Source organism: Oncorhynchus clarkii, chromosome 13 (assembly GCF_045791955.1).
Source record: "Oncorhynchus clarkii lewisi isolate Uvic-CL-2024 chromosome 13, UVic_Ocla_1.0, whole genome shotgun sequence".
In the NCBI taxonomy this organism is placed as follows: Eukaryota; Metazoa; Chordata; class Actinopteri; order Salmoniformes; family Salmonidae; genus Oncorhynchus; species Oncorhynchus clarkii.
Window position 1 is genome coordinate 34,723,455 of NC_092159.1, and position 22,377 is coordinate 34,745,831.

The following is a 22,377-nucleotide window of genomic DNA, read 5'->3' on the forward strand; positions in this document are numbered from 1 at the left end:
AAGCTGAAAATGAACAGCAGTTTCTGGTTGGAGTACCATTCATGAATAATAATGTTTATTTTTGGGAGACCTGTTTGCGATTACGAAGATGGTGAAGGACAAATTGAGAAAGGCGGAGTCAGTCAGAGTGACCAGGAGCGGTATGATGGTGATTTCATGTGTATCAAAACAGCAAAAGGGAGACAGCTCTGTGGCTCTATAAACTGTCAACATACGAAGTGGAGAGTTGTGATTTTCAAGAGAAGAGCACCGAAGAAAGGTGTCATCTCGCTGGATATCGAGGATTCACATCACTTAACCCTTATTGTGAAAGGAAAGAAGGAGGAGAAGTCTGTTCGATGAAGAGTCTCTCCTGACCCATGTAAAGCTGTGATACATGAGATGTGCAGTGCCAATGTATGTACAAAAGTAACAGCAATGTCATGCATGTAAAATCTTTGGCCAGGTGTCAAGTATTTGCAGATGGAATATAAGTGGTGAAGAGTCGGAGGATACACAATGCTGCAAATGTGATGGAAAGCATTTTCCAGAGTTCCCTGAGTGCCCTATTAGGGTGAAGGAGGTCAAAGTAGCGAGGCTCAAGGCTGTCAATCAGGTCTCCTATGTGGAGACAGAGAACATTGTTGAAGGAGAGAGTAGAGATGATGAAGCTTTGGCTGTGGATGACAAGCAAGCGGCCTGTTGATCTCATTCATCAGATAAAAGATCCTGAAATATTAAAAATAATTAAAAATACATTTTAAAAATAAATTTTTGTTCCATTCATTGTGCAGGTGATTAATTGTACAGGACAAACTCATTTAAAAAAATAGAAGAAACTGGATATCATTGTGAAAGCGGCAAAAAGGTTATTGGATCTTCAGGACTTCACGGTGGAAACATTGCAGGGAATACTGTCGGAAGATACTCCTCCCTCTCAGGCCCCAGAGCCCGTGTAGGGATCTGAGTAGACGGAAACTGCCTAAAGTAGTACGTTGATGTTTGTTTTAGTAAAAAACGTTTGGGAATAACATGACTATATTTTTTTTCAACCTTTCTTTTGCTGCATAAAAGTTCCCCAGTTTTCACCCCATACAGTAGGTGGCGGCATGCACCTCTACTGTGTGTTTGCGGACCGCCATAATAGCATAGAAGAAGACGAAAATCTACTGTGTAACCAATGACGTTTTCAGCCCTGGGAAATCTTATGCTGAAGTCATCGTAAACATGAACGTCATATCAAAGTGTCTGCAATAGATTGATTCATAATATCCTCCCGAAAAGACTTGACTAGGGGGACATTAACACCAACCTGCAACATTGAAACCATTTCGTGCAATACTGTTGGCAGAGAATAGTAGTAGCCTACAGTAATGTTGCTCTAGCCAGAATTCACTACTGCAATGGAGGTCGAGATGGACGTCATAGTTCAGGGTACCTGTTGAAAATATCAAAACACTTTTTGTCTGGAATATTCTATCCACATTTTCAGAAGCTTTTATTTACGTAAGTCTCATTGATGAATTGCTAGTGATTAATACAGTAGTTAGCTATGTGATTAATACAGTAGTTACAGTGCCTTGCGAAAGTATTCGGCCCCCTTGAACTTTGCGACCTTTTGCCACATGTTTGAAGCCTGAAAGTTTAGAGGGACGGCCAGGTCTTGGTAGATTTGCAGTGGTCTGATACTCCTTCCATTTCAATATTATCGCTTGCACAGTGCTCCTTGGGATGTTTAAAGCTTGGGAATTTTTTTTGTATCCAAATCCGGCTTTAAACTTCTTCACAAAGGTATCTCGGACCTGCCTGGTGTGTTCCTTGTTCTTCATGATGCTCTCTGCGCTTTTAACGGACCTCTGAGACTATCACAGTGCAGGTGCATTTATACGGAGACTTGATTACACACAGGTGGATTGTATTTATCATCATTAGTCATTTAGGTCAACATTGGATCATTCAGAGATCCTCACTGAACTTCTGGAGAGAGTTTGCTGCACTGAAAGTAAAGGGGCTGAATAATTTTGCACGCCCAATTTTTCAGTTTTTGATTTGTTAAAAAAGTTTGAAATATCCAATAAATGTCGTTCCACTTCATGATTGTGTCCCACTTGTTGTTGATTCTTCACAAAAAAATACAGTTTTATATATTTATGTTTGAAGCCTGAAATGTGGCAAAAGGTCGCAAAGTTCAAGGGGGCCGAATACTTTCGCAAGGCACTGTATCTAGCTTAGTTAATGACTTTTGAGAATCGCCACACTTTTAATTCAGAAAAAAAACGAGTGAGACTGTTTTCTTTGTCATCATTACATACAGTGACATTAAAGCAATCTAATAGTATAGGCCTTTTGTAAGACTTTGTTTTGGACACATCTACATTTTAGAATTAACTTGCAGAACAGTAATGCAACTTTGATACAAAATCTTTGATAGGAGAGCAAGGTAGAATACCTAGCTTGCGGTCCAAACACATAAAAGACACACCCTATCCCCTCAGCCCTCAAATTAAGTGGACACTTCTGTTGACGTTTCATGACGCCTGACGAGTATACACTTGCAGGGCAAGGGGCGAGGGAGGGGAGCCAAGATGGCGTTGCTGTGAGGGAGTGTTTTCTCGCTTGTCAAAGCAACATTGAGGGTTAGGTGGTTAACAGTCTAATATTGGCTATCAATGTTGAAAGAAACAAACTACTTGTGTTAGCGACATAGAACAAGTTTAGAGTTTGTTTTTGTCAAGTTGAATGGGAAGAACACGACAGAAAGACAACAGTAGACGGAATATCCAAGCCTCACAAAAGACGGCAGGCATCCTAGCTAGCTACGACGAGAGCCAGATCAGCATGGATACACAAGATGCCGCGAACTCAAGCAAGAGAAAGAACACAACTGACCAGGATGAAATCCTTGCAACCTCTTTACCTCAGACCCCAATTAAAAAGTGAGAGGACATTTCCATGTCTGAACATTTCTCTGCAATCCAGTCCATGTCTACTAAACAAGATGCCACATTCTCCAAAGTGTCCTTCGTGGAGCGGCCTAACAAGAAACATCAAAGAAGATCGATAATTTATCAGAACGTGTCAGTCAGCTTCACAAAATTGTGAGCGAGAAGTAGGAAAATGAGCTGAAGAAACTGCAAATCCCAAAATAATGAGCTGTGTGAGAATGTAGCTGAAAGTCAAAGGTACTCTCGCAGGTGGAATCTGAAAATCCAAGGTGTAAAAAAAGGTAGAGGGAGAGGATATTAGGGAAGCAGTCATTAATATCCTGGGAAAGGTGGCTCTGTGCATCAAAGACAAGATAAGAGACGTGATCGACGTGGTACATCGACTTGGGAAATTAAGATCTGATGGACACCCTCGCAATGTCATCTTGCGCTCAACTATGTGCCATTACAGGGACATCATCTGGAAAATGGCCAAGGGGAATAAGTTTCTGGATGAGAAGAATCTTCGCACCAAAGAGTCTCTGATACCGCAGGATCAAACTGCCAGGGAGAAACTGTGGCCGCTTATACAGAAGGCATGACAAGAGGAAAAGAAGGCTGGGTTTATCGAAGGAAGAATGATTACTGGAACTGTGAGTACTGCCAGGAGTACATTTAATGTACTGCCACAGGTAATGTACCATTCAAACTTATGAACACTTGCCAACTAAAAAAAGGAAAAAAATAGATTTGTTTTACTGTTAACCACCACTACCTCAGCTGAGCGTAGTTTCCCATTGGAGTAACCCTCTCAAGCTTCACTGTTTGTTTTATTGTTCACATTGCTACTTCTGTTTAGTTTGTGCTCTCTTTTTTTAATGCAGGACTTTGTTTTCAACTCACTCATTATTGTTAGTCTGAATGCTAGGGGTTTGAGGGGTCTACACAGTTTTTGTCCTTCTTCAGAAAACTAATTTGTGTGTAAGTGATTTGAAATTTTGGAAATCACAATGGGGAGACATGGTGTCACCATAGAGATGTTTTTTATTCTCTATTTTGGTTAGGCCTAGGGTGGGCATTCTATGTTCATTTTCTATGTTTTGGATTTCTGTGTTGTTTGGCCAGGTGTGGTTCTCAATCAGAGGCAGCTGTCTATCGTTGTTTCTGATTAATAACCATACTTAGGTAGCCTTTTCCCACCTGTGTGGTGTGGGTAGTTGCTTTCTGTTTAGTGTGGTTTGCACCTGACAGAGCTGTTTCAGTTGTTATATTTGTTGTTTTGGTTATTCAGTGTTCAGTTAAATAAACAAGATGAACACTTACCACGCTGCACCTTGGTACTCACCTTCTTCCTGCCTAGTGGTTAGAGTGTTGGACTAGTAACTGGAAGGTTGCAAGTTCAAACCCCAGAGCTGACAAGGTACAAATCTGTCATTCTGCCCCTGAACAGGCAGTTAACCCACTGTTCCTAGGCCGTCATTGAAAATAAGAATGTGTTCTTAACTGACTTGCTTGGTTAAATAAAGGTTAAATAAATAAAAAACTGCCGTTACAGAACTACCCACCACCAAAGGACCAAGCAGCATGGTAAGGAGGAGCAGCGCTATCTGGAGAAATGGACATGGGAGGAGATACTGGAAGGCAAGGGACCCTGGGCACAGGCTGGGGAGTATCGCCATCCACAGGAGGAACTGGAGGCAGCTAAGGCTGAGCGGAAACACTACGAGGAGTTGGCACAGCTGCCAAGGAAGCCCGAGAGGCAGCCCCCCCAATGGGAGACAGTTCTGGTATCTGTGGACACACTGAAAATGAGTGAGATGGAGTGAGGAATGCACCAGGGAGTTCTGTGCGTATTCGGCCCAGGCTAGATAGCAACTCTACTCGTGTGGTTGGTGGGTGCAGTGTTGGTGAAGGTACTTCCTATTTCCTGATTCAGGCATTCCGTCTGCCCGTTGGTTTAGGGATGGTATCTGGCTGATGGAGACCCCCAGTTATTCGCAGAAGGCTTGCCACACCCTGGAGACGAACTGGGGTCCCCGATCCAAAACAATGTCTTCCGGGATTCCATACAGACGAAACACCTGTTGGAATATACACTCGGCCATTTCCATGGCATTAGGTAGATGCGGAAGGGGGATGAGACCCGGCACATATTGGAGAACCTGTGTGGTGTGTGGTCTAGGTAAAGGCTTGAGCTTAACGGGAGGTAGATGGCGAGGGCTCTTTGCCCTAGCACAGACAGGACAGGAAAGAACGTAAATCTCGGACATCGGCTGTTAGGGATGACCACCAGAACTAGCTCCGTGGTCCGGGTGATTCCGGGATGGCCAGAACTCAGCGAGGTATGGCACCATTGCATTAGTTGGGGTCTGACGGACGCAGGAAACTAGGTCTGCCTGCAGGGGTGTCGGGAGGTGCTGAGTCATGGCGTAGGGCCTCTTGGACGGCTGCTTTTATTTCCCACTGTATGGGTCCCATGACACAAGACGGAGGCAGGATGGGCTCGGGAGCTGGGTTAGAGGAAGGGGCGTCAAATAGAGGTTGCCAGGTACACGTTTCCTCTGACACATTGGTGCGGCTGGCTTCCGGGTTGGATGCGCGCTGTGTTAAGCAGTGCAGCTTGGTTGGGTTGTGTATCGGAGGACGCATTTTTCAACCTTTGTCTCTCCCGAGCCCGTACGGGAGTTGTAGCGATGAGACAAGATAGTAGCTACTAAACAATTGGATACCACGAAATTGGGGAGAAAACGGGGTAAAATTAAAAAAATAATAATATATATATATTTTTTAATCTACATAAGATATATCCATGAAATTCTGTTGTCCAAATTTGTGGCTATTGACAATATTTTCTGTGAAAAAGGTGAGAATCTGACTCACTTGTTCTTTGAATGTAAATTTGTGTCAGAATTTTGGGAAAACCTTGCAGAATTCTTATTTACCATCATGAACATTACCCATGTTTTTGACATGAAGGATATAATATATGTTACTTTTGCAATGATAACAAGACCATTGAAATGATTGAATTTTTTAAATTCTTGTTGCCAAATACTTTATAAACAAACAAAAATTCCAGAATTCTATACCAAAATTACACATTTTTGATTGAATTTAATGATCTTGTTAAGACACTATCCCTAATGAACTTCAACAAGAATAACATCTTCCTGAATCATTATGAGATTTTTTTAGAGTGAATACAACTAGAATTTTTAATTTTATAAAAATGATTTTATTGATATTTGTATGTTTTAGTACTTTCTTGTTAATACCTGTGTTTTGTTTTGATAGACATGTTTGTTGTAGCAATGTAAGTTGTTCATTTTTGTATTATGAATAAAAAAATACAAATAAAAAACAAAGGGGCGAGAGAGGAAGGTTGTGGTTGTGTTTTCAGCCACCGGTAGCTTGTGGATGCGTTATATGCGCTACAGTCAATTATGAGTGCATGTCGATGAAGGTTTGCCTTAATAGACATCCACGTTATCGGCGCCCGGGGAGCAGTCGGTTAACTGCCTTGCTCATGGGCAGAACGACAGAGTTTTACCTCGTCAGCTCCGGGATTCGATTCAGCAAGCTTTTGGTTACTGGCCCAACGCTCCTACCCGCCAGCCTATGTAAAGTAGTCTAATATGTGATTTTTACTTGAAAGGAATCCATCTAGAACATCTTCTGTAACTTTGGACCACTGTATCTGGTAAAGGTGTGTCCCAATGCTGCCTTGGTCGAGCCAGGGTTTTATGCTCCAGTCAAGTACTTTTCCGCAGCCCAGGCATCTAAAGCACAGCGAGCCACACACGGAAGAGGCTTTTTACAGAGCTCTCCTTTGAAGGTAAAGGAACCGAGAGAAACTTACTCACATGCTGTAGACTATAGAGCCCCACAGTGGAGGTGTCATAATACCCATAAAACCTAGCGGTCAAACGGGAAAATGGTTTCTCCACTGTTCGTTTTTCCCATAGTGGATTTTAGAAACCCTTAAAATAAGGGTTTGCTTTGTGTAAGCTTACCCTGGAGTGATGTTTTGATAACCATGTAAATCTCTCTCGGACAAGGTGACTTATTAATATTATTATTATATTAGGCTCTATTTACTCTGATTCAAAAATGCTAATTAGAGTCAAAGTAGACATGCAAAACTACAAATCCCTGCAAGCTCTTGCACATCATCTCTAGCTGACACCTATGCTAACAGGTATTGTGTCAATTTAAAACTTGCACAACAATTTAGCCAATTTATTCATTACTACATTTAGCTAACATTAGATAGTTTATCCAGAGATTCTTACCTTTGCCTTGATTCGTCAGTCTTGTCCAGATCATTTGTAGTTCTTTATGATAGCCACATTAGCAGCTAATTAGCATTTCATTTTTGGGGGTTAAATACAGGCAAATATATTGATAAAAGTCACCTTGTCCTAGAGAGATTTACACAGTTATCAGGGTAAGCTTACACGAAACACAGCCCTTATTTTAAGAGTTTCTAAAATCCCATATTTCTCCCATATGGGAGAAATTGGTGGGAAAACGATTCCTTGTTTACCACTTTGTTTTATGAGTATTGACTCATACTGCGGTACTCTATTGTACAATTTAGTGCTTGTAGTTCTCATCAAATCAAATGTATTTATATAGCCCTTCTTACATCAGCTGATATCTCAAAGTGCTGTACAGAAACCCAGCCTAAAACCCCAAACAGCAAGCAATGCAGGTGTAGAAGCACGGATGATCAAACATAAATTCCAAAGAGATATCAAAATACTCTCCAAATTGATTTGATTAAATTGTGTTATTTCATAAGACCATTGCTTATGTGACATATGTGTATATTTTCAACCAAGCACTTTTTTCCCCGTTTTAAAACAACTTCGAGGCCCCTGAGTAGTCTTTTTCTCATAAGCTGCTGTGAATCATCACATTAACACTTGACCAATAACTAATACCAGACCTTGACCTGTAGATGGCAATGTCTTACCACTCCATGATGATTTGTAGACCGGCCTCTTGCTGGTTGACTCTGCTCTGCTGCACTTTCTGCCCTAAACACTGTTCACCATGAAGTTATAACCATTGTAATGATTGACATTTACAACTGATTGTACATTCTCTGTCTGTTCTCCAGGTAAAGCTGAGCACAAAGCAGTACCCAAACTTCCTTCACAACTCCAAGCCACTGAGCCATAGCAAGTGTCAGGACTTTGCCAATCACTTCATGGGATTTAATGGATGGCGCACCCACATTGTTACAGTAAGGAGCAGCAATGCCCCCAGATTGATCTCTTTTATGTTCCAATACAATGTTATATTATGATACAACAGATACAATATTTGTTTGGTTAGGTGGGTGTAGCCAATGTGAAATCGCTAGCTAGTTAGCTTTGTGTGAGCAAGACATTTCAAGTATTTTTGTAAAAAAAAATGTGAGTAAAGCTTCATTTAAATTGGGAAGAACGCGAAAACGATAGTCCAAGCTCCCGCCAACACTTGAGTATTTTCCCATACGGCTGATTGGGCACATCGTGTCATTCGTGACACATTGAGGCAAAAATGTGATCGTAAAATAACACTCAATATGATTTCAATATATAGGTTCGGGAATAGGGATGACACCGAAACCAGGTATTAAACGGGCCCCGGGGCTAAATTATGAAAGGCCGTAGTATCGATAAGCTTCGACGTTATCGGTTCTGCTTTCGGTACTGGATACATTAAGAAAATAAATGTCCTATTTTTTTATTGCTACATAAACGTTATCTTGCACATTGTATCTCACCAACCGTTTCTAATTTGCAATAAAATTAAGACATTCGTCTATGATGCATTTTCGCTTTTCCCAACCCAGAAGAGAGCTCACTCTCGCACGTCACAGCACGCTGCTCTTAATCAGTGACGATGGTGGAGAGAACTACACGTTAAAGTGTGGTTACACTTCACCAGAGTCGATGCTGACAATGCTCGTTACCACAAGTGCAACAAGACTTTTGCTCGTGTTTCCGCCCTTACAAACAATCTGTCCATGTACAGACAGAGAAATGCACCATTTTCGACTGCCTAGCTCGTAGTTCATCTCTCGTTGCCCGGTCTACGTTATGTATGTATGCTAGCAGCCTAGAGCCCACACACGGAGTTACAACATGTATGCGAACATGGGTTCATGATCAAAAGTAACCATTAGCCAGCTGATTGTTTAGCTATGGGTGCGTTCATAAATTTAATCACCCATGTAAAGATTTTGCAACTTTTTTGTTAAAGTTGCAGTTGCAATGATCCATCCCACTCCTCCCTCTAATACCACTGGTCCAAGGCAAAGACGAGCCCAAAGCCCCTTCACGCTGTCAGCTAGTGGGAGGATGACTGAGGAGAGGGTGAATGAGTGCCACCTAGCCATGACCAAGTTCATAGTGAAAGGCCTACGCCCCTTTGCAACAGTGGAGTCCAAGGGCTTTAGGTAACAGTCTGTCAGTATATATATTGAGTTGTATTACTTTTTAGGATATAGTAGTATAAAAGGGTTGCATGTTAGTCCCATCTCTCCACAATACAATACACAACAACACTAATTCAATAATGATAATTCAACGCATGACAACTATATTTTCTTTACTGTAGGGAGATGAGCAAGGCACTCAACCCCAAATATACCCCTCCCTCCAGGAGTTACCTCAGTGACACATTAATTCCTACCTAGTATGGTGTATAAAAGGTCAATGTGATCACTCAGCTGAAGGACGTGCCAAAGCTGGCCATCACTTCAGACGGGTGGACCAGCCTCTGTCAGGACCACTATCTCACTGTTACAGTGCACTAAACAAGCCAGGGCAGTGTAAAACATAAGGCCCTCCACACCAGGGAAGTGTAAAACAGAAGTTCCTCCACACCAGGGCAGTGTAAAACAGAAGGTCCTCCACACCAGGGCAGTGTAAAACAGAAGGTCCTCCACACCAGGGCAGTGTAAAACAGAAGGTCCTCCACACCATGGCAGTGTAAAACAGAAGGTCCTCCACACCCGGACAGTGTAAAACAGAAGGTCCTCCACACCAGGGCAGTGTAAAACAGAAGGTCCTCCACACCAGGACAGTGTAAAACAGAAGGTCCTCCACACCAGGGCAGTGTAAAACAGAAGGTCCTCTACACCAGGGCAGTGTAAAACAGAAGGTCCTCCACACCAGGGCAGTGTAAAACATAAGGCCCTCCACACCAGGGAAGTGTAAAACAGAAGGTCCTCCACACCAGGGCAGTGTAAAACAGAAGGTCCTCCACACCAGGGCAGTGTAAAACAGAAGGTCCTCCACACCAGGGCAGTGTAAAACAGAAGGTCCTCCACACCCGTACAGTGTACAACAGAAGTTCCTCCACACCAGGGCAGTGTAAAACAGAAGGTCCTCCACACCAGGGCAGTGTAAAACAGAAGGTCCTCCACACCAGGGCAGTGTAAAACAGAAGATCCTCCACACCAGGGCAGTGTAAAACAGAAGGTCCTCCACACCAGGGCAGTGTAAAACAGAAGGTCCTCCACACCAGGGCAGTGTAAAACAGAAGGTCCTCCACACCAGGGCAGTGTAAAACAGAAGGTCCTCCACACCAGGGCAGTGTAAAACAGAAGGTCCTCCACACCAGGGCAGTGTAAAACAGAAGGTCCTCTACACCAGGGCAGTGTAAAACAGAAGGTCCTCCACACCAGGACAGAGTAAAACAGAAGGTCCTCTACACCAGGGCAGTGTAAAACAGAAGGTCCTCTACACCAGGGCAATGTAAAACAGAAGGTCCGCCACACCAGGGCAGTGTAAAACAGAAGGTCCTCTACACCAGGGCAGTGTAAAACAGAAGGTCCGCCACACCAGGGCAGTGTAAAACAGAAGGTCCTCCACACCAGGGCAGTATAAAACAGAAAGTCCTCTACACCAGGGCAGTGTAAAACAGAAGCTCCTCCACACCAGGGCAGTGTGGATCGATAAGCAGTATCGGTAAGAGTAGTTAAAATCTTAACCATACCCATCCCTACTCATGAAGCCTATTTAACTTTTAATGGAGTCATCTCGGTTTTCAAATCAAACTTTATTTGTCACATGCGCCGAATACAAGAAGTGTAGACTTCACCGCGAAATGTTTACTTACAAGCCCTTAACCAACAGTGCAGTTCCAGATGAAGAAAATATTTACCAAGTAGGCTAAATTAAAAAGTTATGATAAAGTAAGTAAGTACATGATAAAGTAAGTAACACAAAAAGAATAACAATAACGAGGCTATATACTGGGGGCACCGGTACCAAGTCAGTGTGCAGGGGTACAGGCTAGTTGAGGTAATCTGTACATGTAGGTGGAGGGAAAATGACTATGCATAGGTAACAAACATGCAGCAGTGTACAAAACGGAGGGGGGAAGTGGTCAATGTAAATTTTCCGGTGGCGATTTAATTAATTGTTCAGCAGTCTTATGGCTTGGGGGTGGAAGCTGTTGAGGAGCCTTTTGGTCCTAGACCTGGTGCTCCGGTACCGCTTTCCGTGCGGTAGCAGAGAAAACAGTCTAACTTGGGTGACTGGAGTCTCTGAAAATGTTATGGGCTTTCCTCTTATGATATAGGTCCTGCATGGCAGGAAGCTTGGTCCCAGTGATGTACTGGACCGTTCACACTAACCTCTGTAGCGCCTTACTGTCAGATGCCGGAGCAGTTGCCATACCAGGCGGTGATGCAACCAGTGCTCTCAATGCTCTCAATGGTTCAGCTGTAGAACCTTTTGAGGATCTGGGGACCCATGCCAAATCTTTTCAGTCTCCTGAGGGGGTAAAGGTTTTGTCGTGCCCTCTTCACGACTGTCTTGGTATGTTTGAACCATGATAGTTCGTTGGTGATGTGGACACCAAGGAACTTGAAACTCCCGACCCGCTCCACTACAGCCCTGTCAATGGTTTTATCTTTCAATTGGAAATACTTTGTCAACTTTGTATTTGTAGTTAACTTCATTCTGAAGTGATTGGTGGTCAATGTCAGACAGATGACTAGCCTCAACATCTTGATTCTATGTTTAGCAGAGATCTTCTGTGAATAAAGTGGAAGGGCAAAAAACATCTAACGATGCACTTTGGCTACTCTACGAGTGGTCTGGATCACTTGTAGATGTGCAATGGTTTTTAAGATTGTTACTAACGAAGGCTCTGATGAAACAGATTGGCTACTAAAGATGGTTCTAAAAAGGATTTTAACGCTACAAAGGCTCTGGGAAACAAGGCCCTGAACTCTAAGTGAACTAATCATTGGAATCATTTTGAAGATATCAGCTCAGCATATTTTCATGTCTTCTAGTTGCACGGTAGAGCTATAGGCAGGGATATTCTCTGCCATAAGGGAATACAAATGTAATCACACAAAAAAAATCTGTCTTCCAGGCAATGGGAAAGTTGTAGTTGGATGCAGGATGGAGCGAGATTATGTCCTACAGGATGATGATCTGGAAGAACTCGTACCACACTGTTCTCTTACAGCAATTATTCCACACATTCGATTGCCATTGTATTCTTTTAATTGTTTTCTACCCACATGGGTTGCTTAGTCTATGTATTTTGGCCATTGTAGTATTTACAAAAATTGCCAGTGCAGTTTACATTATTGGCAACTTCACTGGACAGTCACTGGTGTAACATGTATGTAATCTTAACTTTAGTATTCTACTTTATGACTTTATGTGACTGCTTATGTCATTGTGTATTCTGCATAACGGAGTCTTGTTGAACTCAAGCGTTAATGAAATCTAAATCAAATCTGATCTCAGGAATCAACATCTTTTCTTTTTATTTCTTTGTCAGGTGAATGACATACCCTGGAGTCAATTTGACCCTGACGGCCAGGAGGAAAATTAGGATATACCGTGGGAACTCAGTGTCAACATGTGACATGTACCTGGAGACAATTCACCTGTGTTCACCTGCACTTACTCTGTTCAAGTTGGTGCCAAACAACAACTTGACATTTCCTGTTACTTTTTAAAGAATGTACCTGGAAAAATTGCATGGAATGTTTTGTAAAACGGTATATCTTGACGTACTACTACTGCATATAGCATGCGTTTGAAATTCTGTAGATGTTTATGAACTTTTGACAATTCAATGTTTTATTAAAAGCACAAGTGGTTCTTTTATTTTATTATGTTCAAGTGTTTGTGTCTCTTAGAGAGAGAGAGAGAGAACTAGGGCAGCCAGTCAGTGTGTTTATGTTTTGTGGTAAAAATGTGCTTAATCATCTAAGTGGATGATTTATGACAATGAGGCAGTAAAGGAGTCACAATCCGCCAGCAGGCACTGAGCATTGGCTCGTGTGTGTGTGTGTGTGGGTGCCCCCCCCAGTCTCACCAGCACTATTTACTGTATGCCATGCCACGAGATCATATCACAATGTATCAAAGGGAGTTTTCTTCTTTCATTTAGTTTTTTCCTTTCATTGGTATTCGTTTTCTAATCTAAACATCAGCAGCCATGGATACCAAACCCCTCCCTATTCTAATATGCCTCTGCGTCATCAGAAGTGTATGAGTGCACGGCAGACTGTTTGACTGGAAGTCACTGTGGCGGATCCGTCATTTTACGATACTATGTTACTGTCGGGTGAAAGTGTAAACATTTTTTATTTGAAGTTGTCATGGTTTTGGTCTTGAATTATAACGAAGTGCAGTCAGTACCACATCCAGTAGTAGTATGTTTTCCCTCCTGATTAGCAGGTTTTAGTGATTGACAGCCAAACACCAGGTATAGAACGTTTCAATTTGTTGGCATGAAGTGGACAGTAATGTGTATTAGTCAGCATTAGACTTGTATCATAGCTTTTCCACACTCCGGTATGATGAGCAATAGCCCTAGTATTGGAATCCAATGAGGAGATGTAACCAGGCAACCATCCACCCATTTCGGCAGACCAATATGGGAGGGATTTGTCAAAAGTTGGAGTTTCAATCTGTTGTCTGTAAAGTTTACAGTAATCTATATTAGTCAGCATTAGACTTCAGACTTAACCACACTGGTATGATGAAGAATAACCAGACAACCACGGATGGTTTGGGAGAAGACTTACAGTCAGGTTCATAGTTATTGATACCCTTGATAGACATGAGCAAAAATACTGTATAAAAATACTGAGCTATGTTGTGTGCTCAGAAATAAAATGGGAAATTATATAATTTTATACTAATACAATTGCTCAGAGAAACAGATTTTGTTTAACAAGTAGCGTTTGTTTTTGTTGAAGATGGGGGGGGGTTCAAAATTATTGGCACTGTTTTCAATACTCTAGGATAACAACAGTGAGCCTTTTTGGTTACATATTTTATGAGATTGGATGTTGGGAGGGAGCTTAGACTATTAGACTCCACACAGATCTTTCCTCCTTCTGCTCAGAATGGACTGCCCTCTTCAATTCAAACCACAAGTTTTCAATGGGGTTCAAGTACAGAGACTGAGATGGACATTGCAAAATGTTGATTTTGTGGTCAATTTACAAGGGCTCCAGGACCAGTGGAATCCAAATAACATCAAAGATCCACCACCATATTTTAGTGTAGGTATAAAGGTTTTCTTTACCCCTTTTTCTCCCCAATTTCATGGTATCCAATTGTTTTAGTAGCTACTATCTTGTCTCATCGCTACAACTCCCATACGGGCTCGGGAGAGACGAAGGTTGAAAGTCATGCGTCCTCTGATACACAACCCAACCAAGCCGCACTGCTTCTTAACACAGCGCCATTCAACCCAGAAGCCAGCCGCACCAATGTGTCGGAGGAAACACCGTGCACCTGGCAACCTTGGTTGCCAATCAAAATGTAATGGTAAGTGATGATGAGAAAAAGCCATATGAAAAACGAACATTTAAGAACTTTTGTTTTTGTGATTAGCAATATTCTGTCAAATGTTGACATTTGGCCCTAATTCAGTGTCAGACCCATCCAACTTGTCATATTCTAGGGTGTAGTTCTCATACAGATGTACCACAGCATGTATAGCCCCTTCATGAACTTCTACAGTAATAATCCCCTGTGAATCAGATGAGATATTTCTGTTTTAGCCAGCAGTGCTTAAAAATCAGACCTGTGATAATGTACGTCTATGTGGTGAATCATAACACTTCAACACCTTGGCACCTATTAACCGTGGTGTTTTGATATAGGTCCGTTTCAATCTCAAGTCAGTGAATCATATACTATAAAATATGATTCACCTCCATGTTTCTATTTCAGGTTTACATAATGAGCGGTGCAGGGTGTGTCATTCTGTTTACCCGTCTGGTTCCACTAGACATAAATCCTTTGATTCTCAATAAGCTCAACGGGCCCTCAGTCAAACCTCACCATTTGATCAGACTGCACCTAGCTGTAACCTGACATGAACACTTCAGCAATAGGTTACATGCATGTACAGTGCCTTCAGGAAGTATTCACACCCCTTGACTTATTCCACATTTTGTTGTGTTACAGCCTGAATTGATTACATTTAGATGTTTTGTTTGTCACTGGCCTACACACAATACCCCATAATGTCAAAGTAGATTATGTTTTTCATATTTTTTACAAATTAATAAAAAATGAAAAGCTAAAATATCTTGAGTCAATAAGTACACTCTAAAAATGAATGGGTTCGAGACGAAACGCACCCATGACATCCCAGTGCATACCCAAATTCTCTCCACCCTGGGATTTTTGGCCACTGGATCATTCCAACGGGAGATTGCGGATCGGTCTGGCATTTCACAACCAACCAGGAGCCGAATATTGCCTGCAGTCCTTCATGGCATTATTTCATTGACCCCCACAATACATACTGTGTCCGTACACTGCTGTGCAACAGGCCAGAGTGAAAAGGGATTTCCATACCGTAGCTGGATGTCATTGTCATTGGAGCAATTGACTGCAACCACGTCGCAGTAAAAGCACCATCAGTGAACGAATTCGAACTTTGTCGAAATAAAAGGTTTCCATTCTGTCAATGTGCAGGTCATCTGTGATTCACGTTTGGTGTGATTCACGTCGTGTGTGTAAATCAAGCGTATGAGCAATTGATTAATACCAACTTTTTTTAAATTAATTTAGAAGCTTTTCTACGCAACGTTGATAAATGAGAACCCCTGGACTTTCTGACAGACCACCCCCAGGTGGTGAAGGTAGGAAACAACATCCCGACTTCGCTGATCCTCAACACTGGTGCCACACAAGTGCACGTGCTCAGCCCCCTCCTCTACTCCCTGTTCACCCGTGACTGCGTGGCCTTGCACGCCTCCAACTCATCCAAGTTTGCAGACAACACAACAGTAGTGGGCTTGATTACCAACAACGACGAGACAGCCTACAGGGAGGAGGTGAGGGCACTCGGAGTGTGGTGTCAGGAAAACATCCTCTCACTCAACGTCAGCAAAACAAAGGAGATGATCATGGACTTCAGAAAACAGCAGAGGGAGCACCCCCCTATCCACATCGACGGGACAGTAGTGGAGAAGGTGGAACGTTTTAAGTTCCTCGGCGTACACATCACGAACAAACTGAAATGGTCCACCCACACAGACAGTGTGGTGAAGAAGGCGCAACAGTGCCTCTTCAACTTCAGGAGGCTGAAGAAATATGGCTTGTCACTTAAAAGCCTCACAAACTTCTACAGATGCACAATCAAGAGCATCCTGTTGGCTGTATCACCGCATGGTACGGCAACTGCACCGCCCTCAACCGCAAGGCTCTATAGTGGGTAGTGCGGTCCGCACAACGCATCACCAGGGGCTACCATCCAGGAGATGAGGTCAGTACAGGTGCATCAAAGCTGGGACCGAGAGACTGAAAAACAGCTTCTATCTCAAGGCCATCAGACTGTTAAACAGCCATCACTAGCACAGAGAGGCTGCTGCCTACATACAGACTCAAATCGTTAGCCACTTTATTAATAAATGGACCACTAGTCACTTACATTTTTTAAAACTTTAATAATGTTTACATATCTTACATTACTCATATCATATGTATATATTGTATTTTACACCATCTATTGCATCTTACCTATGCCGCTCAGCCATTGCTCATCCAAATCAAATCAAATTAAATGTGATTAGTCACATGCACCGAATACATTTTAACTGCACTGTCTGTTAAGGGCTCGTAAGTAAGCATTTCACTGTAAGGTTACCTTACAGTGAAATGCTTACTTACGAGCCCTTAACAGACAGTGCAGTTAAAATAAATACAGATAAGAATAAGAGATAAAAGTAACAAGTAATTAAAGAGGAGCAGTAAAACATAATAATAAATACAGGGGGGTGCCGGTACAGAGTCAATGTGCGGGGGCACCGGTTAGTTGAGGTAGTATGTACATGTAGCTAGAGTTAATTAAAGTGACTATGCATAGATGACAACAGAGAGTGGCAGTGGTGGGGAGGGGGGGGGGGGGGCAATGTGAATAGTCTGGGTAGCCATTTGACTAGATGTTCAGGAGTCTTATGGCTTAGGGGTAGAAGCTGTTTAGAAGCCTCTTGGATCTAGACTTGGCGCTCCGGTACTGCTTGCCGTGTGGTAGCAGAGAGAACAGTCTATGACTAGGGTGGCTTGAGTCTTTGACAATTTTCAGGGCCTTCCTCTGACACCGCCGGGTATAGAGGTCCTGGATGGCAGGAAGCTTGGCCCCAGTGATGTACTGGGCCATTCGCACTACCCTCTGTAGTGCATTACGCTCGGAGGCCGAGCAGTTTCCATACCAGGCAGTGATGCAACCAGTGCTCTCGATGGTGCAGCTGTAGAACCTTTTGAGGATCTGAGGACCCATGCAAAATATTTTCAGTGTCCTGAGGGGGAATAGGTTTTGTCGAGCCCGCTTCACAACTGTCATGGTGTGCTTGGTCCATGTTAGTTCGTTGGTGATGTGGACACCAACGAACTTGAAGCTCTCAACCTGCTCCACTGCAGCTCCGTTGATGAGAATGGGGGCGTGCTCAGTCCTCTTTTTCCTGTAGCCCACAATCATCTCCTTTGTCTTGATCATGTTGAGGGAGAGGTTGTTGTCCTGGCACCACACGGCCAGGTCTCTGACCTCCTCCCTATAGGCTGTCTCGCTGTTGTTGGTGATCAGGCCTACCACTGTTGTGTCATCGGCAAATGTAATGATGGTGTTGGAGTCGTGCCTGGCCGTGCAGCCATAAGTGAACAGGGAGTACAGGTGTTTCTCACATAGGTGTTCCTTTTGTCCATGTGGGAAAGTGCAGTGCGGAGTGCAATAGAGACTGCCTCATCTGTGGATCTGTTGGGGCGGTATGAAAATTGGAGTGGGTTCTGGGATAATGGTGTTGATTTGAGCCATGACCAGCCTTTCAGCAACAATAGGCACGATTGTCAAATAAATAAATATGTAAATAAATATATAACCTTGAAAGACACATAAATACATGTCTTATATTGCAGTTTGACATGGCACATTACATAATTGTAGAATGGTAGACTATCAGAATCAAGTACAGTATATAAATCAGTTCTGCAAGTTCAAATTCATGTTCTGTTGGACCACAGAAGGCTGTCAGAGGTGTGTTTCAGAATGAATTCTAGGGTGTACAGGAGTTCTTTTCGAACCACTTCCCAGGCGCAGTAACTGAAATTCTGTGAAAATAAAAATGTACTGTTAAGGAAATGTAGGTTTTTTTGACATAGAGATAGTATCTAAACATTGTTTTCCATTATAGTGTATTTGCTTGTACCCTACTTTTTCTTTTAGGACAGCCGCGATGTTCCTAAAGTATGTATTCAGCATCTTTGCCCTGATTAGATAATCACGTGTGTCCACTCTCCCCATCATCTGACACAAGAAGAAAATAATTCAAACATCACTCTACCACTCTTAAACAGTTAAGCTGTCTGTATTGGCCTAGGTAGGTACTCACACACTCGCTCTCTTCAATCTGACGGTAGATAATGTTCTGAAAATACTCCAACTTCTGTTGGTCCCACATTGTCGGCAGTTCGTCAGTTCCAAACAATGTGTCGATGTTCTTCAATGTTTCATATATAGACTTAGCACCACTGCTGCTCAGCTGAAACGGACAACAATAATTTCAAATAACATAAATGGCATCGTAAAGTTGTCTGTCTACTTTCTAATCCTAACAGTTGCAAATACTCTTTCATGCTGTAAAGGACACTTGGACATGCGCCCATGCGCTTACCTGTGGCTCGCCGGAGGATGCGAAAGCAGTGGCTGGGAATGCCATGAAGACATTCTCCTGCAGGCACTCCAGTGGAAAATGACCTCCCTGAAAGAAAGAGAAAACACAGAAGTCAGGTTGAGCTATTCAGTTAAACATAGTTGGATAATACATCTCAAAACAAAAGTAATTTATAAAATCTACCATGTCTCTCAGTAGAATGTAGGTTGTTCCCACAAGATGTTGTTGTAGCTTGCAAGGCATGGGCATCGAGAAAACTTGCGCGAGGCAGAGGAAGGTGCTCATCCAAGTGATAGTCTGATGTGCCATTCTTAGGGTAGTTACATGATCTGCAGCAGATGGTCATTGTTAGTTGAATATAATCCTGAAAATGATTCATTCATTGAAACCTGAAGCAATGATCATATGATTGATATATATTGACTCACCTGTTGCCAGTATAGTACACATTTCAGAATGTCGTTTGTCTTCTGATAGAGTCAGAATGTTGTTTTTTGTGTTCTGAACCCATATCTGCGGCTTCGTTTAAATTGTAAGGATTTCCCTTTCGCATCCTCCACTTTCTTTATTTTATTTCACCTTTATTTAACCAGGTAGGCCAGTTGAGAACAAGTTCTAATTTACAACTACGACCTGGCCAAGATAAAGCAAAGCAGTGCGACAAAAACAACAACACAGAGTTACACATGGGATGAACAAACGTACAGTCAATAACACAATAGAACAATCTATGTACAGTGTGTGCAAATGTAGTAAGATTAAGGGAGGTAAAGGCAATAAATAGGCCATAGAGGCGAAATAATTACAATTTAGCGCTAAGAATTCTCTCTCATCATGTGCCTAATGTGTCCTCAGTAGGCTAGGTCATGGAGAGAGAATATCCACACTTAAATGAATGCAGTAGACCTCTATATGTCTTTAATCATCTGAATAATATCGGCAACCTAGAACCAAATCTCTGCGTTAACATGAACATGTTTTTACATATTTTTTGTCGTTACTTATCTAAATAAGTGTGTTGCCAGTGTGTTGCGATAACCTTATCGTAGATTTATCAGAAAATTACGTAAAACATTTAAAACGTTCTAATAGGCATACTACAACATTGCAATCCTCCTGGACTTGCTACATCGTAAAAAAAAAATCCTGTTAATATACGGTAAAAGTCTGGCAGTATGGGTGCCGGAAATAGACTGTAAAACTACAGACTTAAAAGGAACATATATAATCTGTATAAAAACGGTGATTTACTTTCCATCAAATAAAGTTTATTGCTGCAGTTTTACGACATGAACTCCTATTTTTACATTGTCCTCTTTTCTTTTGCTGGCATTGGTTGTGAAAATAAATAATTGGCCGGCTAAAAAGCATAAAGAACTCCTTAATTGATGGCAAAATATAGCTAGAACACAGATTATGATCATCATTTTTTACAAAAAAAACTACTCTCAATCGAACTGTTATCAGTTGTGAAAATAGAGAATTAGACAGTTTAAACCCAGAAATGACTCCTGAATTGATGACAAAATATAGCTAGAATACAGATATTTGTCACAATATTACAAAAAACTACTCTCAATATAACTGGTATAAATTGTGAAAGCAAAGAATTGGTCATCTAAATAAATTAAATAATTCCTTAATTGATGCCAAAGTTACACAAAAATACAGATAATTGTCATAATATTACAAACACCTACTCTTGATCTAACTGGCATCAGTTGTGAAACTAGAGAATTGTTCATCGAAAAAACAGATATTACTCCTTAATTGATGCCAAAGTTACACAAAAATACAGACCATTTTCATAATATTACAAAAACGACTCAATTCAACTGGTATCATTTGTGAAAATAGAGAATTGGTCAGATAAAAAACAGACACAACTACTTCATTGATGACAAAATAAAGCTAGAAAACAGAAAACTATTATAATATTACAAAAATGTACTCTCAATGTAACTATTATTGGTTGTGAAAATAAAGATTTCTCCAGCAAAAAAATCGAAATAACAGACATTACACAGGGATTTCCTTATATATATTTTTACAATATTTATTACGTATATTAAGTTATTCAATACACGTTCAAACCTTAACCTGTGCGTGCAGTTGCATGGCAGAGAGGTAAAGGGGTAGAAAAGGAGGGATGGGAAAGGTGTGTTAAGAAGAGGGGTATCAGGTAAACTCAGTGTACAATCTAGAGGCGAAAGAAACGCACACCTATTTAGGCGAGGTGCTGGCTAGCGGAGTAGAACGCTTGAAAAATTCAAGGAGAGCCGCACACTCTAGGAGCTCAGATGCAATAATTGAATAACCTGATAACCAACGTTTCGACAGACAAGCTGTCTTCATCAGGTTGTAATGACAAACACTGAGGGGTGACTAGCTTATATAGTGTCAAAGGACACACACAGGTGCCTGTAATCATGACCGGGTGTGGCCTGATATCGTTGGTTAATTCTCATATATTAAAAAAGCATACAAAAAACATTAATGGATAGCATACGCTCATAGATACCATTTGGCTACATAAGCCTACAAACATTTACAATAGGCGAAATCACAATAATCACAAGAATGGCTTCAGATCAAAGTCTACGTTGAGACCGAGGGGAGTAAGGGTCTTTAAATTAAAGATTTAGGTAGCCTCTCGTTTTAACAATCATTTGTCGAGGTCACCCCCTCTCCTAGGGAGGGTGACATGTTCGATGCCAATACAACGTAGAGACGAAATCGAGTGGTTTTCTTCCAAAAAGTGGGTCGCAACTGGGTAAATCGAGTTTTTGCACCTAATGATGCTCCGAGATACGTACTTTTAATTCGCACTTTGTTTTACCCAGATCATTTTTACCACAAGGACAAGTTATAAGATAAATAACTGTCTAAGTGGAGCCCGTGATAACTCCTTTTGATTGGGATCTGTTTCTCTGTTTGGTGGTGTTTAAAGGATCTACATTTATAAGTGCCATTGCATTGAGCACAGCCATTACACTTGTAGTTTCCATCCAGTAGGGGAGCAAATAGACGTTGTGCAGGGATATCTTGGGGTGGTAAATCAGAGTTTAGATATTGATCGCTGAAATTTCTGCCCTGCGAGAATACGACCAAGGGAGGGTCCTAAAACACATTACCGATATTATCATCGGATCTTTGAATGTGCCAATGTTTATGAACGACTGTTCAGAGCACTTTGAATAATGGGTAGTTAGAACGCAAGAATGAGTCTTTTTGCGAGACTGACCTTGAAAAAGGTCATGTCTCGTGTTGTGTTGAATTTTCTCAATGGCAGTATTAATCTGGCCA

General features: G+C 41.8%; 1 protein-coding gene and 1 long non-coding RNA gene across 2 annotated transcripts; one reads left to right on the forward strand and one right to left on the reverse strand.

Moving 5' to 3' along the window:
- Nucleotides 1–1,223: 1,223 nt before the first annotated feature.
- Nucleotides 1,224–13,042, forward strand: LOC139423896 (uncharacterized). The gene is made up of 3 exons (XR_011635890.1): nt 1,224–1,485; nt 8,029–8,154; nt 12,708–13,042. It is a non-coding gene; the product is annotated as an uncharacterized lncRNA (long non-coding RNA).
- A 5,358-nt stretch (nt 13,043–18,400) lies between these two features.
- On the reverse strand, nt 18,401–19,380 carry LOC139423897 (interferon alpha-3-like). The gene is made up of 5 exons (XM_071175535.1): nt 19,255–19,380; nt 19,072–19,158; nt 18,790–18,939; nt 18,612–18,704; nt 18,401–18,508 (listed from the first exon to the last, which is right to left on the reverse strand). Exons 1-5 carry the CDS (start codon nt 19,378–19,380, stop codon nt 18,401–18,403), a joined length of 564 nt encoding a protein of 187 aa, XP_071031636.1.
- Nucleotides 19,381–22,377: the final 2,997 nt, after the last annotated feature.